The 16,825-nt window shown below is 39.8% G+C and overlaps 1 protein-coding gene across 1 annotated transcript in view; it reads right to left on the bottom strand.

Moving 5' to 3' along the window:
* Positions 1 to 16,825, bottom strand: part of DNAH5 (dynein axonemal heavy chain 5) — a 258,304-nt gene that overhangs the window by 68,434 nt on the left and 173,045 nt on the right. The window contains exons 59-63 of the mRNA XM_005694882.3: positions 13,172 to 13,375; positions 9,799 to 9,978; positions 6,120 to 6,257; positions 1,801 to 1,936; positions 497 to 813 (exon numbers count right to left, since the gene is read on the bottom strand). Coding sequence (XP_005694939.2) covers positions 497 to 813; positions 1,801 to 1,936; positions 6,120 to 6,257; positions 9,799 to 9,978; positions 13,172 to 13,375 — 975 coding nt within the window. The remainder of the gene's footprint in view (positions 1 to 496; positions 814 to 1,800; positions 1,937 to 6,119; positions 6,258 to 9,798; positions 9,979 to 13,171; positions 13,376 to 16,825) is intronic.

Below are 16,825 nucleotides of genomic sequence, written 5' to 3'. Positions count from 1 at the left end.
CTTTATTTGCCACACATCAAGTGTGACATAGCTCTGTCCTGCTCTGTTTATCAAGGAGAGCCTTAGGCCCTAACAGAAGGCAGTCTGAACCCTTTGATGGACAGCATTAGGAGAGATAAACAAGAATCCAAATAATGCAATTTTTAGACTGTTTTATAAATATTAATATCTAAATATTAATAACAAAATCATTTCTAAATATGAAATATTTATTCTCAGATACTGTTGATCTGGGGCAATAAAATTGATTAGTAGCACATTTCATGTATGTGCTAAGTAGCTCAGTTATGCCCAACTCTTGTGACTCAATGGACTGTAGCCCACTAGGCTCCTCTGTCCATGGGACTCTCCAGGCAAGAATACTGGAGTGGGTTGCCCTGCCCTCCTGCAGGGGATCTTTCCAACCCAGAGTTCCATCTGGGTCTCCTGCATTGCAGGCAGATTCTTTAGGTTATGAGCCACCAGGGAAGCCCATTTATATTCAAACAAAGATTACCTGGAGTTCATTCCGGTTTTCTTTATTTTTAATCCAGATCTTGCCTTGAGTCTGTGGGTCAATTAGCAAAGGATAGCGAGATGCTTTTGTGACAATAATTCCATTCTGAACAGACAGGTCATCATTGGGCAGGCCTTGGAGGTTCCACTCACTAATGGTAGGAGCATCAATCAACATCTCATTGAGGTTTAGATTGTCTCCAAATGGAATTTCCCGGGCTTTCATTTCCTTCTGCCAGTCATTTAACAGCAGATTGCGAAATTCTTGATTAAAGGGACCAGAATAAGATAGAAAAGCTGTAGCCAACAACACATCCCCTAAAACAAAAAACAAAACACCACTGAAACACTTTATGAACAGCCTTGTAATTCTGCCGAATATAAGAAGTGGAAAAAAAAAAAAAAAAGACAGTCATTCTTTTGAATTAAATTTCAGAAACCAAATTGTAACCACAAGTTGCTGTGTTTGTGAATAAGCAGTAGTTCAGTTCACTGTGAAAAGAGTGAACATGGTCCACAGGTAATAACTGCTGATAGCCAAGCACTGGATTATGTTGACCTTACTGAATATGAGAGGATGACTTCTGACCTCAGAAGACACAGCCTCCATTCTAAATGACCTTGATCTATATGGTCATTCACTCACAGGAGAATTCAAAAATGATCTGACAATAAGAGTTTAAAGGTCATTAATGGGCCTCCCTGGTGGCTCAGAGTAAAGAATATGCCTGCAATGCAGGAGACCCAGGTTCAGTCCCTGAGTGAGGAAGAGTCCCCTGGAGAAGGAAATGGCAACCCACAGTATTCTTGCCTAGAGAATTTCATGGACAGAGGAGCCTGGTGGGTTACAGTCCATGGAGTTGTAAAGAATCAGACATGACTGAATGACTAACACATTATCTAAGACAGGTTTCTTAAATGCCAGACCAATATTCATCCTTTTGAAACAGCTGGGCGCGCACACACACACACAGAGGAATTTGAAGTAATGGAGTGTTGATGCATATTCTGATTAAAGCTTAAGTTTGCTCACTCCCCATCACAGTCAACACATAATCTCATTAATAAAGGGATTTGTGTGTGTGCGCTTTATCACTCAGTCCTGTCCGACTTTGCAACTCCACGGACTGTAGCCTGCCAGGCTCCCCTGCTCATGGAATTCTCCAGGCAAGAATACTAGAGTGGGTTGTCATTTCCTCCTCGAGGGGATCTTCCTAACCCAGGGATCAAAACTGAGTCTCCTGCATCGAAGGTGGACTCTTTACTGCTGAGCCACCCGGGAAGCTAATAAAGGGATTTACATACCTACAAGTCTTTTAGTTTGTGCAGCAAACTCTTTACTTTGCTCTGTCCATCTTTCTTTTTCTCCTGCCAAGCCTCCAATCAGTGCCGAAGCAGCCTGCATCTTATGTCTGCACCTCTCTGCATCTTCAAGCAAGGTCTAAACCAGAAGAAAGCCTTTTTTCAGAAAAATAGAGCCTGCAGCTCAAAAACATCATTCTAAAACATTATATGTTATACGCCTTTGTGAGAAACGTGAGCCATTTATTTCACAGGAAGCATTAACTTCCATTTCTATGTGTCTGGGTCAGTCCAGCCCGTGTCTTAAGCCCTATTTATGGAACATAGAGGGATTCCTCAGGAGGGGTCCTAAGCCAATGGGTAGACCCTCCCCAGATTTTCATAAACTGAGATAGAATGAAAATTTGCATCATTGATGATTTTCCTATCAAAAATTACAAATAAAATAGAAGCATACATGCTAATATCACAGAGCACAACAAAATGTAAAGACATGCATATCCCTACTTTAAAATGAGAAATGATGGTTCTCATGTTAAAGTTCTAGCATCACGATTGCTTTGTTTAACTCCATATCTCCTTTGATTTCAGGTGAAACTCTAGATTTTCTTCAGGTTGTGGAGTTCTGAAGCTCATTCACAAATTCCAGCCGCATTAACTCAGCAGGCCCCTACCTGTTGCTCTTGTGTCAATAAAAGACCTCTAACTAGACTTCCACACACTGTTGGGCTTCCCAGGGGGCTCAGTGGTAAAAAGTCCACCTGCCAAACAGGAGACCTGGGTTCGATCCCTGGGTCAGGAGGATCCCTGGGAAAAGGAAACAGCACCCCACTCCAGTATTCCTGCCTAGAAAATCCTACGGACAGAGGAGCCTGGTGGGCTATACAGTCCATGGGGGTCACAGAGAGTCGGACACGGCTGAAGTGACTACACAGCACTCAGAGCTTTGTTCTTAAAAACAAATGGCTCAGTATATGTAATTATGGCTGGTTTGCGATGTTGAATGGCAGAAACCAACACAACACTATAAAAATCCTTTAAAAAAATTTTAAGGGGAAAAAAAAAAAAAGCAAATGGTTCAGTTTCTCAGTATTGAAGAGACAGCTGTTAATTCTACCTGTAAAAATGTATACTTATGAAACAATAATGGATACGGTTAAAGGTTTAGCTATATGACAAGTCACTGGGAGTTCATGTAATATTCACACATATTTATATAATACATATGGCATACACTTATGCTAAATGTCTAACAATAGAGGATTATTTACATACATTATGGTACATTGTGAATAAGAATACTCTGAAGCCATTAAAATATAATCATTATGAAAAATAATCATTAGTTAAATTTCATTTATAAAGCAGTATGTACTGAATGATCTGTTACAGTTTTACGTGAATTTAAAATATATGTAAATCAGTCATATATGTAGATACAAAATGATAAAGAGCAAAATATTTTTAGGCTTTATCACCAGGGTTGCCTATGTGTATTTTCTATAAAGAAACACAAATTACTTTGGTAAGAATACATAATACAGTGTTTTTCAGAAACAAGATACTTGTTTCAGTTTGTTCTAGTTGCTCAGTTTTCCTTCCTGCTAGAGTTAATGCAGAAAACCCAAAAGCCCAGCTGACAGGTGCACCCACACCTGTACACCATCCATATTTGTTTGTATCTCCCCAAAAAGAAAGATGTCAGCTGGAAGTATCATATGACATCACCGTTTTCTTATTATTGCTGTTTAGCCACTCAGTTGTGTCTGACTGTTTGCAACCCCATGGACTGTAGCCCTCCAAGCTCCTCTGTCCATAGGGTTCTCCAGGCAAGAATACTGGCATGGGGTGCCATGCCCTTCTCCAGGGGATCTTCCAGAATCAGAGATCAAACCCACATCTCCTGCATTAGGCAGGTGTGTTCTTTATCACTGAGCCACCAGAATAGCCCTTATTTATATCTGCCTACCTTTAAAACAAACTTTTCATGTGAAAGATATTTTTAATATTAAGTTATCCTCCCTAAGTTCCCCATCCCCACTTCTGTGTGGCTGAATATAAACTGGCCAACCTCTCCCCTCCTGGCTGTTGCTTTCTGGAAGCCCAGGCTCCTGAGGGGGGATTGGGAAATGGGGGATGGGAGCAGACAGGTGAGAAGCGAATTTTCTCCCTGAGCCTGGCTGGGGGAGGGTGCAGAATTCCTTGGCTTCCGTGGGTAGTACTCCTGGCCCTGTCTCTCCCAATGCCCTAGAATGTGACCAGATCCCTGGGGAAGTGGGCCCTCCACAAAGCCCTGCCCAGTGCACAGAGCCACAGGACACACACTCCTCCAGGGACTGCACACCTGGGTAATGAGGTCACCAGTCGTGACCATGAACCACAGACTTGAAACCCTCCCCTGCCTCCCTGTAGTCTGTAACCCTGGACTCTCATGGAGCCCCATGGAGGAAGAGGCAACAACACCATGACTAAAGGTCAACTTCATGCCAACCTGTTGTAGGCAGGCCAGCACACGGCCAGATTTTGTTTTCTTAATGAAAAATACATGACATTTGTTGAAATGCAATTTTTTAAGTTAGAGCCATACCTTTATAGTAGCTGTACTTACATGGTCCTTATAATTGCTTACCTAACAAATAGCAGATACTCGAAAACAAAAGAGCTTGAGTGAACTAATGCAAAACTGTTAAAACTGAAAGATAATAAAATGAGGCTGTAAAATATGTTTACTATATGTAGCAGCGCTTCCCAATGTGAGTGTCCAAATGGTAGAAATTAACATGCCTTCCTCATAGTTTCTAAAGTAGACTTTCAAACTGTAAAGTGAATTTTCTCTTGATATTATATAAGTAAGTAATAAATCCAAATGACAATACATAATTACTTCTCCAAAATTTCTATAAAGCTCTTATTTTGCTTTCAGGAGACTTATCTTTAACAGAGAATACTATACATCTTGCATATTGTGCAACTGATGTTTATCTAAATTTTCTCATTGGGACCCTGTAAAGAGACAGACCAACAGAGCAGGAATCTCAATCCAGCCAAGTGACAACTGAGAAGCAGCAAAGGTTCTAAAATAAATCATCAAGGAAAGCACAGAGAGACTCTAGATCTTGTTTTCCAAATGTAGGCTTTATCAGAGGCAGATAGAGATTTTGTGAGGACAGATGCTTACATAATCTGGGGATCACTTTAAGAAAATCATCAAAGAATTATTGCAAATACAAAACAGCCAAGTGAACATGTAATGAGAATCAGCAGGGAAAAAGCACTACAAAGTCCTGATGGTGAAGAATTCAGGTTCCTTTCCCCTAGGATCTCCAGGTATTTTATCTAAATAAAATACTCTCCCCATAGACCTCTCCATGGCTCCCAGTAAACTCGGCATTTATGGGGCCTGTGCAAGTGAGGGGAAATGAAGCTTAAGCTACATTAGGTTTATGTTACATCTGCCTTGATTTCCAGAATGAAGGAGGCCCCAGCAGAACTGGAGTTAGTATAAATCAATGAAAGAGTTTGCTGTTCAGTGGAGAAGAAATATACAAACCTTGATTTTGAAGAATGCTAAAGCTGCAAAACATGCAGAGGTTGAGGAGGCTGCGGGTGGTTGTGACTGGGACACAGCCATGTGGTCAGATTGGTCCAGCAGAGAGGCCCGAAAAGGCATCAGACGATCAAGATCTCTCTTGTCATTCTGGACCATTCTCTTGTCCTTTCTGGACCTAAGTTCCATTCTTTATTGTTTTTTTAAATTTTCATTTTGTTTTAATTTTTTTTTTTTTTTTGCCGCACTGTGTGGGATCTCAACTCCCTGACCAAGGATTGAACCCACGCTCCTTGTATTGGAAGAACAGTCTTAGCCACTGGACCACCAGGGAAGTCCCCTAAGTTCCCTTCTTTAAAATGACAATAATATAAAAATATCTACCCTGCCTACCTTGAGAGATTGTTTAAAGATTAAATGAGATAAAGTGGGAGGATGTAATTTTGAAAAACATATCAAAAATGCTGCACAAGATGCTGCTTTCATCACAATTTACAAGAAAACCCAGAACATCCATGTTCCAGCAGTGACTTCTGTTTTGCCTGAATATCCTGACCTCTCACCGAAGGTCCTCGGTGTCTGCTAGAAACAGACTCCAGGACTTGATGAAGGCGCATGTGCGGTGTGTATACGTGCGCATGTGCTGTGTGTATACGTGTGTATATGTATGTATGCATTGTGCATCACTTAAATGAATCCCCACTGGAAATCAAACCCTTAGAGAGAGAAAGCAGGAAGGAATGAAGGGCTGACCACAGTGTCAGAGGACAGTCACCTGCTTTTCGGTCATGGCCTGCTCGTACTCAGCCTGCACCACGTCCAGCTCGGCTTGCTTGTCATCCAGCTCGGCCTGGGCCTTCTGCAGATCCTGCATGGCCAACACGTAGCGGTTCTCCTGCACCGCCAGGTTGGCCTGCATAGGACACACACAGCATGAAGGGACAGGCAGCAACCCAGACATCGCGCACGTCACACCTGAGAACTCAGGGAAGTCCATGCTACACCTTTTCTTTGTTCTTTGAGAGTCTTCTCAAATTACATTATCAAGGCCAAGTCTTCACGTGAACTTGACATGTTTGTAAGCAGACAATTATCAGTCATTAAGAGAGAATCAGCAAACTTTTTCATAAAACTCCAGATAGTAAATATTTTTGGCTTTGGGGGACAAGAGGCAAAATCAAGAATTTTGGTTAAGTACTCAATTTAAAATTCTATGAGCTGTACAAATACAGGTGGTAAGTTAGATTTGGCCTGTGGACCATAATTTGTCAGTCCCTAAACTTGAACACTGTAATGGTAAATGCATAAATGCAAATTGCAGATTATTTTAATATTTAGTTGCAGGGGAAACGTTGAATATTTAGAACCATCTGCCAAGGAGAGCTCATCACTGTTAATGAAGATGTTAAAACAAGACAAAGAATGAAACATAATTAATCACTGAATATAAAGATCTAGGTGTTCATGGGTAGAGATGGACTTGATGGTATTCCTGTAATTCTCTTATATTACTTGCTTTCAAGCAAAGAATTGATACTTGAGCTGTGATCAAATAAAAATATTTGTTTTAAAGAAGCTAAATTAGACTCAAAAGACATAATCAAAAGCAATATTGGGGGAAAAAAGCAATATTTGGGAAAGGTGATGTAGAAAATAATCTGTGCTTACGAGAATTTAAATTTTTTTGAAAAAAATTTGAAATTTAAATTCTCTCTTTTAAGTTTTTAAAATGGTAAAACTGACTTTGATGGGGAAACCCAATTCCAGCATCATATTATTTCTGAGGTGTTTGAGAAGAAAAGATTATTTTAAAATATTCTTTTGAGATAAGTTATGTTCTTATCTGATGACCCCATGTTCCCAAACTTTGGCAGACTAATTCTTTAAAGGAATATCTAGTTCCATGACTAGAACCAATGACAGCAAATGCATGGCTTAAAAATTACAGTTTACAAATATTCTGACTCTTGGAACATTTTTCCTCATCTCTGCTCTAAGAAGAATCTGTTGCCATGACTTAAACAAGGAGGAACAGCAAGACCACTCTGTCAACTTACTATAAAGCCACCCGCTAATGTCAAAGTATCACAGTCCCCCAAATTTTGGATATTTTCAAGGACTTTCCTCAGAAAAAAAAAAATAATAATCTTTTTAATGAAGTACTCAAAAGATATAATCAAAGGGTATAAAAATCTTTCAACTCCAACTGCTCACATTAGGAGCTGTAGGACTCTATTAAGATTACTTAAACTCTATGAGCCTCAGTTTCTCCATTAAGATTGAAAAACTACCTGCTAAGATTTATGAGAGTGTGTTGTCTGTGTGTTAAATATGATAGTATGTAAAAACCCAAGTCTGGGACCTGGTCTATAACAAGAGTTTAATAGATAATAATATATTAATATCACTCTTCTAAAGATCTTTTTGATATGGGCCATTTTTAAAGTCTTTATTGAATTTATTACAACATGGCTTCTGTTTTATGTTCTGGTTTTTTGGCATCAAGGCATGTGGGATCTCTGCTCCCTGAGCAGGGATGGAACCCACACTTGTGCATTGGAAGGCGAAGTCTTAACCACCAGATCACCAGGGAAGTCCCTCCATAAACAATAGCACTATTATCTATGTTCAATATTTAAGGCTCTCCTGTTGCAACGTTCTGTTTATGTGAACTCATATTTATTAGTTTTCACAGAGTTTCTAAGGAGAAATCTCCTTAGAATGAAACTGAATAGACTGTAAATCACAATCCTTGTCATCAATATTTGTTTAAGGTTATCCACTATTAGAAGTCACTTGGCGTGTCTAGAGGAATTGTAAGATGAAAGAAGAGTCCCTCAGTGTCTCCATCACTAATGAGTGGTGAAGAGGTCCCCACTGGAGTCAAAGGAGCGTCCCCAAACTCTTCACTTGGGAAACGAGAGAAACCCCTTCAGAAATCGGTGAAGTTAGACCCTTTGGTCTGTATTTCTTAATATACTGAGCAGAGTTGCCCAATGAGACTACACTTCCTTTGTCTTCTAATTCTCTCTATGCAATGAACATGTAGGATCTATGTAACTATGCTTATTTTTATGACGATGGCAATTTAGGGACCTGACAAACTAAAGACTTCCGGATGCTGGATGCTACTAAGAACGCAGGAGGGCACCCCCTGAACAGGCTTCTCAGAAGAGAAGCATAGGTTCCAGCTACAACTAGAAGGTTCTCCCTCCTGGTGTTCCCTTCACGTCCTACTGTAGAACTTATGTCGTCCTGGGACTGGATGGAGCCTGAATTGTACCAAATGTAATGGGGAAGATGTTGTTCTTGCATAAGCCTTGTTTAGAATGTCCATTATTTTGTACTGATTTTAACTCATTTTATTTCTAGTAATTACAACAAAATAAAAACTCCCCCTTGTGAATTCAACTCTAATTCCCTTGGAGACACTTATGTATGCTTACCCACTGGAAAAATTTGCTAAGGATGCCCTACACTTTTCACTGGATTCAGTGGTTCAGTCAGTATCAAAATAGCCAACTGGAGTCTTCAACGGTCCTGAATCCTGACAGCATGACATCAACTATTTGCTCTAAAAATCTCTAAGCCAAACGAATCCCTTCTGTTTTAAGTTGCCCTAAGACCTCCAGGGACTCCCCACTGACTAAATGCTCTGGGTATGGTAATAATGAGAAAATAAAATGGAACTTGAAACTCTCTCCCTACCTTCTTTCTATTCATGATCATTTTTAGCATGATTATTAACTTCCTCATGTAGTTTGTATGTATAAGAGGATGTTAGTTGATGGTTGAAAGAGATCAGACTTATACGAAAGCAAAAAAATCAACCAAACCACTAGGTGTGATTTTTGAGGCATTAATATTTCATTCTCAAAACATCTACTTGCCTCTCCATCTGCTTAAGACAGTCACTGAATGGTATGGAGACATGGACAAATAACGCTGAGAAATTCAATAACTAAAGAGAAACAGTGGCATATTGTCAGCCCACATTAAATAAAGGATGCTAGTCAGTCTCTTTCCTGAGGGTCAAAGGGAGAGGGAATACTATGTCACCTCTGAAGCCAAGTCCAGCCACCAGTGACTGTCCACCCCACCCCATTCATAGGACTCCCTGGCAAGAGATCTTGGACATTACTGGCAGATCCTGTGCTATAGTTTTCTGTGCTTCTTTTTCTCAAGTTAACATTGTGGGGGTGAAGGGGGAAATGTCCAGCAGCCCACAATGGACGTAGTATCCTTGTAGAGTCCATGCTTAAGGCCCATACAATTCCAGCGGCAGGAGGATTACAGAGAAGAAACATGCTATGCTTGGCCGGTCCAGCACCAGCTCTTATCATAGACTTGAGACTAATAACACCTGAGACTTCTTTGCTGCAGGAAAGACAAGCCCTGTTGACCCAGAGACCCCCTGCTGGCACACATCCTGAAGCCCCACCAAGGAAGCTTACCTTTAGAGGCAACACCTCTCTGTTTATGGAAAAGAAGGAAGCCATGGCCTTGGTCCAGGAACAAAGTCCCGCTACATTCCCACACACTCGTTTAGCGGTTTCAATGTTGTAGTCTGCCATTTCGAAGTAAGGATTCAAAAATTCTATTACTTCTTCATTGATTGTGTCTTTCGGGAATTGCTGTGGAAGAATGGAGTGAAATAAACTTAAAATGCCTTGTCCATTAAGTCATAATCACATTATGCTCATGATACCACTGAAACAAACGGTTAAATCCAAGAATGGATGAATATCTTGTCGATATTTCAGGATATTAGGCAAATAAAATGATACATATATTCAGCATTGCAAATAAAGCAGATATGTAAAGTGTATATATTTAGACATAAATATTTAGCATATAGCAGCAACCAAATGCTTAACACATTCAGAGAGAGGTTCTATTAAACTCACCTGAAATGTGACGAAAATCAGTTGGACATTAAGCCTTCAGGATGATGAATTAATTTTTAATCACTGAACTATCAAGATTATGACAGAACTTTTCTCTTCTAGAGGGATAAAATTTTAAAATAGTAACAGAAATGGATTAAGAGTAACTTCTTGCATTAAAAGAGAAGATTGAACAATCAGTGGAATTTGATCTTTTACAAATGGCGTTTGATGATCTCAATGAAGATAATTAAATGTTTTCCAAGTAGAAAGAAATGTAGCACCTAACTAATTCATAGAAATAAGTCTGCACAGAACATACATAGCACAGAGCAAAACTCACCTTTATTCAGAGCTCCTTAAAAATGCAAGTTTCTTTTGTGAGACTTAAAAAATAGTGAAGCCAGAAGAATATTTGGGAGCAATGGAAGGATGGTGGTGACAGAAGGCAAATAGCAAAGTAGCTTCCAAGAACACTGGCTCTGCAGCAAGTATATAAAGCAAGTCCAATGCCACGGCCACATTTTTCGGTGAGTATTTTCTGAGCCCCACCTCCTACTACCACTGCTCTTCTACACACTCATAATCAGATTAATCGCCACCCCACTCGTCACCCAAATCGCACGCTATTCCTTCACAGGGCACTTACATCTCAGAGGCTCATATTTCCATTATCTGAAACAAGTCTGTATAACCCATTGGTTTCAGAAGCTACTTCTTGTTAGAGCTGCTGTAAAAGGCCTCACAAGATGCTCTGGCCACAGTAGCCACATGGGCAACATTGAATTAAAAACTGAATGAAACTGAAAAAGACATATACCCCAGTGTTCACAGCAGCACTGTTTACAATAGTTAGGACATGGAAGCAACCTAGATGCTCATCAACAGATAAATGGATAAAGAAGTTGTGGTACATGTACACAATGGAATATTTCTCAGCTATAAAAAGGAATGCATTTGGGTCAGTTCTAATGAGGTGGACAAACCTAAAGCCTATTATACAAAGTGAAGTAAGTTAGAAAGAGAAAGACAAATATTGCATATTAACATATATATATGGAATCTAGAAAGATGGTACTGATGAACCTATCTACAGACTTTTGAACACAGTGGGGAGAGAGAAGGTGGGATGATTTGAGAGAGTAGCATTGAAGCACATATATTACCATAGATAGACAGTGGTAATCTACTGTATGACACAGGGAATCCAAAGCTGGTGCTCTGTGACAACTTAGAGGGGTGGGATGGGGAGGGAGGTGGTAGGGAGATTTAAGAGGGAAGAGATATATGTATACCTATGGCTGATTCATGTTGATGTATGGCAGAAATCATCATAATATTATAAAGTAATTATCCTTCAATAAAAATTAAAATTTTTAAAAGAAACTATGAAAAAAAATTTTAAATAAAAACTGAATGAAAGACAGTGCTGAAGTTACTATGTGGGGTATGGATGGGGCTTGGGAATCCCAATCAGTTGTCTCAAGATATAAATATTAAAAATAAAACAACAAAACTTCTAAAAGAAAAGATAGGTGCATTTATTCTACCCTGCTGCTGCTAAGTCGCTTCAGTCGTGTCCGGCTTTGTGCGACCCCACAGACGGCAGCCCACCAGGCTCTGCCATCCCTGGGATTCTCCAGGCAAGAACACTGGAGTGGGTTGCCATTTCCTCCTCCAATGCATGAAAGCGAAAAGTGAAAGTGAAGTCGCTCAGCTGTGTCCAACTCATAGCAACCCCACGGACTACAGCCTACCAGGCTCCTCTGTCCATGGGATTTTCCAAGCAAGACAGGCAAAGATTTACTAAACAGAACACAGAAAGCACTATTAAGGAAAATATTGATAAACTGGACTATAATAAACAAGAACATCTGCTTACCAAAAGACACAATTACTGGAATGAACAACTAAGGCAGAGAGTGAAAGAAGATATTTGCAAACATATAGATGACAAATTACTCATATTTTACATATAAAGAAACTCTAAAGCTCTAATGCTTATAATGTCTTATATTTGAAAGAGAAACTTCTACTCTGAGAAGATACTTAAATACAAATTTTAAATATATATGAAGAATATTACTCAGACTTAAAAAAGAAGGAAATTCTGCCATTTATAACAACATGGACAGACCTGGAGGGCATATGCTAAGTGAAATAAGTCAGACAGAGAAAGACAAATACTGCCTATTATCATTTATACGTGGAATTTAAAATAGACTCACAGAAGCAGAGAGTAGAATGGTGGTAGCTAGGGACTGGGGGAGGAGAAAGGGGAAGATGCTGGTCAAAGGTCAAGGGTCAAAGTGTCAGTTATACAAGATGAGAAGGTCCTGGGGATCTAATGTACAGCAATGTGAATATAGTTAACAATACTGTATTATATACTTGAAATTTGCTGGGAGACTAGATCTTAAGTGTTCTCACCACCAAAAAAAAAAAAAAAAGGAAAAATGGTAACTATGTGAGGTGATAGATATTTAATTGGATATTTATTGGATTTAATAGATGGATTAAACCAGATGGATGGATTAATGGGTGGATTAAATCCATCTCAACCAGAGGATGAGATAGTTGAATGGCATCATCAACTCAGTGGGCATGAGTTTGAGCAAACTCCAGGAGATAGTGAAGGACAGGGAAACCTGGTGTGCTGCAGTCCATGAGGTCACAGAGTCAGACACGACTGAGTGACTGAACAACAACAAATGGATGGACTATGGTGAAAGCATTTCACAATGTATCAATGCAAACATAAAGACGTCAAGTCATCCATCTTCATTATAACACACTTTTATTTGTCAATTATACCCCAATAAAGATGAAAACCACTTAATAAGTTAAAAAATATGCATGCAGATTCATCTTCTGTTAAAGGATCCAGACACTTCAGTGAACTCTGAATCCCCTCTTGGCCCATCATGACGGAACTACCAACCTGCAAATTCTGTAGAAAGTTTCCTGCCGTCATCAGTTTTAAAGATTCCTGCCAGGAAGGAACTGTGCAGCTTTTCTCCAGGTCAATTTTCACTGCATTGACTTTCCTCTGAAACAGCAGCAGCACACAGTCCATGATCCTCATGATGAGATGAGGGGGTCGGCCTAGCGTGCGGACAGTAGCGATGTCGGAAGGCTTGATGGTCTGGGGAGGAGAGGGGGTTATCATCCAGTCTCAAGACAGGAAAAGCAGAAGCAAACATTTACTCTCTGAAGACTGCTACAGGAAGTCCCCTACCTATGAGCAAGTTCCATTCTGTGAGCACATCTGTAAGTCCAATTTGTTCATAAGTCCAACAAAGTTAGCCTGGGTACCCAATCAGCGACATAGTACTGTCATAGGTTTATAATACTTTTCCCACAAATACTACATAAAAAGCAAACAGATACAAAACACTTTGAATCCTACAGTACACAGCACCTTGAAAAGTACAGTAGTAACAGAGCCACAGCTGGCACACAGGGGCTGGCATAGAGTGAACAGGCAAGAAATGTCACTGACCAGAGGAAGGAGAAGGGGTGGGAGATGGTAGAGCTGAAGGATTGTCAGCGATAGGAGACGGAGGGCAAGTCGGGGTTTCACTCACGCCTGACATTGATAGAATCCACGTTCGCATCTTTGAAAGTTCACAACTTAAAACGTTCATATATATGTAGGGGACTTACTGTACTTCAACAGAGGAGCGCAAGCATTTTTAAGTTCGACGCAGACATGAGGGCTAGAAGCATATTTAATCCCAAAGAAACACACATCCCCACATGTTCAAATTTTTACAATTCAAAGTGATAGCCAGAGTAGACACAGCAAGAGACATGTTCGCCAGCTGATAAGGAGCTATGGCTTCTCTAAAATTGTAACAGCCACTTAGTGTCAGAAAAGGACACTGAAAGGAAAAGAATCATCAGCTCCAAAGTAGGTTCCAGGGATTCTCAACCAGGGAAACTCCAGGACTTGCAGCGCTCTTTTTACTCATTAGTTATGTAGGTCAAGAATCTGACTCTCTCTCTCACAGCTCGTCACCGTGGACCGACACCAGCGGGTAGCCTCGGGGCTGCCAGTTGCATAATTAGAGGTTTCTTAGCTGGAAACTGACCTTTAGATGATGGAACATGAGCAACAGGAATTTCACTAAGCTCTTAGAAAAGTTCTGTTCCACACAAAGATTCTTAGACAGTAAATTACTTAACAGTCACATAGACCTGTTGTGGTGGATAATAATTGTTCTATCAGTTCTATCAATGGAATAAGCATTGGAAACACAAAAATAAGCATCTGATATTGTCCTATTTCTAGGACATACTGCACCTTCCTTCCTTCTAGGCCTTGCAGACCTTCCATCTGATTTCCATTTGCAACCCTCCTGTCAAAGGAAGGTACCCCGTGAACTTCATATCAAAGCTAATGATCTTTTCTCTGAGAATTTTGGGGAAAATAAGAAGAAAAGAAAACCACTGAACCCGGTAATTAGAAAGGTAACTATCTACTTTGAAAAGGATTGCTTCAGTACACTAGCATTTGTGAATTTTAGACAGCTGGAAGTGAAGGAGAATTTGTGGTTTAAAAAAAAAAAACAACTGGAAATAGCAGACAGACCTTAATTTGAGATATTTGGCTATAAAAGAGAAAGGAGAGAAACATAATAGCTGCCAATAGGGAAAGCAGCATCAAATTAAAGTGGATATAAAACGCCAGTCTATGTCCGATGCAGGATACAGCATGCTTGGGGCTGGTGCGTGAGGATGACTCAGAGGGATGCTGTGGGGAGGGAGGTGGGAGGGGGGTTCATGTTTGGGAACGCATGTACACCTGTGGTGGATTCATGCCAATGTATGGCAAAAACCAATACAGTATTGTAAAGTAAAATAAAGTAAAAATAAAAATTTAAAAAAATAAAGTGGATATAAAAGAGTCTGACATGCTTATTTCACTTTAGCTTTTGTTTGTTTGTTTTAAAATTTATTTTATCGAAGTATAGTTGATTTACAATGTATTAGTTTCAGGTGTATAGTGATTCAGATATTTTTATATATATATATATATACATATATATATATATACACACACACAATAGTTTGCATCTTCTAACCCTAAACTCCCAATCCAACCCTTCCCCCAGCATTTTAGCACCCACAAGTCTGTTCTCTGTGTCTATTTCTGTTTCATAGATAAGTTCATTTGTATCCACATATCAGTGATACCACACGGTATCTGTCTTTCTCTTTACAGTTTATTTCACTTAATATGATAATCTCTAGGCAGGTCCACCCATGTGGCTGCAAATAGCATATTTCATTCTTCTCATGGCTGAGTAATGCTCCATTGTATATATGCACCACATCCTCTTTATCCACTTATCTGTTGATGGACATTTAGGTTGCTCCCATGTCTTGGCTATTGTAAAGAGTGCTTCAGTGAAAACTGAATGCATGTACCCTTTCAAATGATAGTTTTCTCTGGATATATGCCCAGAAGTGAGACTGCAGGACCACATAGTAGCTCTGTTTTTAATGCTTAAGGGACCTGCACATTGTTCTCCATAGAAGCTGTACCAATTTACATTTTCACCGACAGTGTTGGAGGGCTCCTTTTTTCCCATACCCTCTCCAGCATTTATTATTTGTAAGACTTTTTGCTGATGGCCATTCTGACTGGTGTGAAGTGATATCTAATTGCAGTTTTGATTTAATTTCTCTAATAATTAATAATGTTCAGCATCTTTCCATGTGTCTGTTGGCCATTTGTATGTCTTCTTTGGAGAAATGTCTATTTAGATCTTTTGCTCACTTTTCGGTTGGTTTTTTTTTTTTTTAATTGAGTTGTATGAGTTGTTTGTATATTTTGGAAATTAACCCTTTATTGGTCTCATCGTTTGCAAATATTTTCTGTCTGTGGGCTGTCTTTTCATTTTGTTTATGGTTTCCTTTGCTGTGCAAAGGCTTATAAGTTTGATTAGGTCCTATTTATTTACCCTTTAGCTTTAAAAGGGGGAAATCTCAAACAGACTTGGACTCAATTATGTTGGGGACCCAGGTAAAATGAATTGGGGGTGGGGGTATAGCGGAAGTTCAACCTATTTCAGATAAATATTTGATTCCTCTTTCTTCTAAGGCAAAGCAATATGACTATTACATATGTGTGTGTGTGTGTGTGTGTGTGTGTACATGCTGCTGCTAAGTCACTTTAGTCATGTCCGACTCTGTGTGACCCCATAGACGGCAGCCCACCAGGCTCCCCCGTCCCTGGGATTCTCCAGGCAAGAACACTGGAGTGGGTTGCCATTTCCTTCTCCAATGCATGAAAGTGAAAAGTGAAAGTGAAGTCGCTGAGTTGCGTCCGACCCTCAGTGACCCCATGGACTTGCAGCCTTCCAGGCTCCTCCATCCATGGGATTCTCCAGGCAGAAGTACTGGAGTGGGATGCCATCACCTTCTCTGATATATATACATTTATATATACACACACACACACATATATATATATATATATAATTATACAAAGCAGTCAGGTCAGATTAGCATTGGGATAAGAATAGACACATTCTTTGCTGTTACTTTATTTGTTTTGTAGGTTTACAAGGCTGATGCCAAGACAGAG

This window comes from Capra hircus, chromosome 20, assembly GCF_001704415.2.
Source record: "Capra hircus breed San Clemente chromosome 20, ASM170441v1, whole genome shotgun sequence".
In the NCBI taxonomy this organism is placed as follows: Eukaryota; Metazoa; Chordata; class Mammalia; order Artiodactyla; family Bovidae; genus Capra; species Capra hircus.
This window is presented reverse-complemented; position numbering and strand designations above follow the sequence as displayed.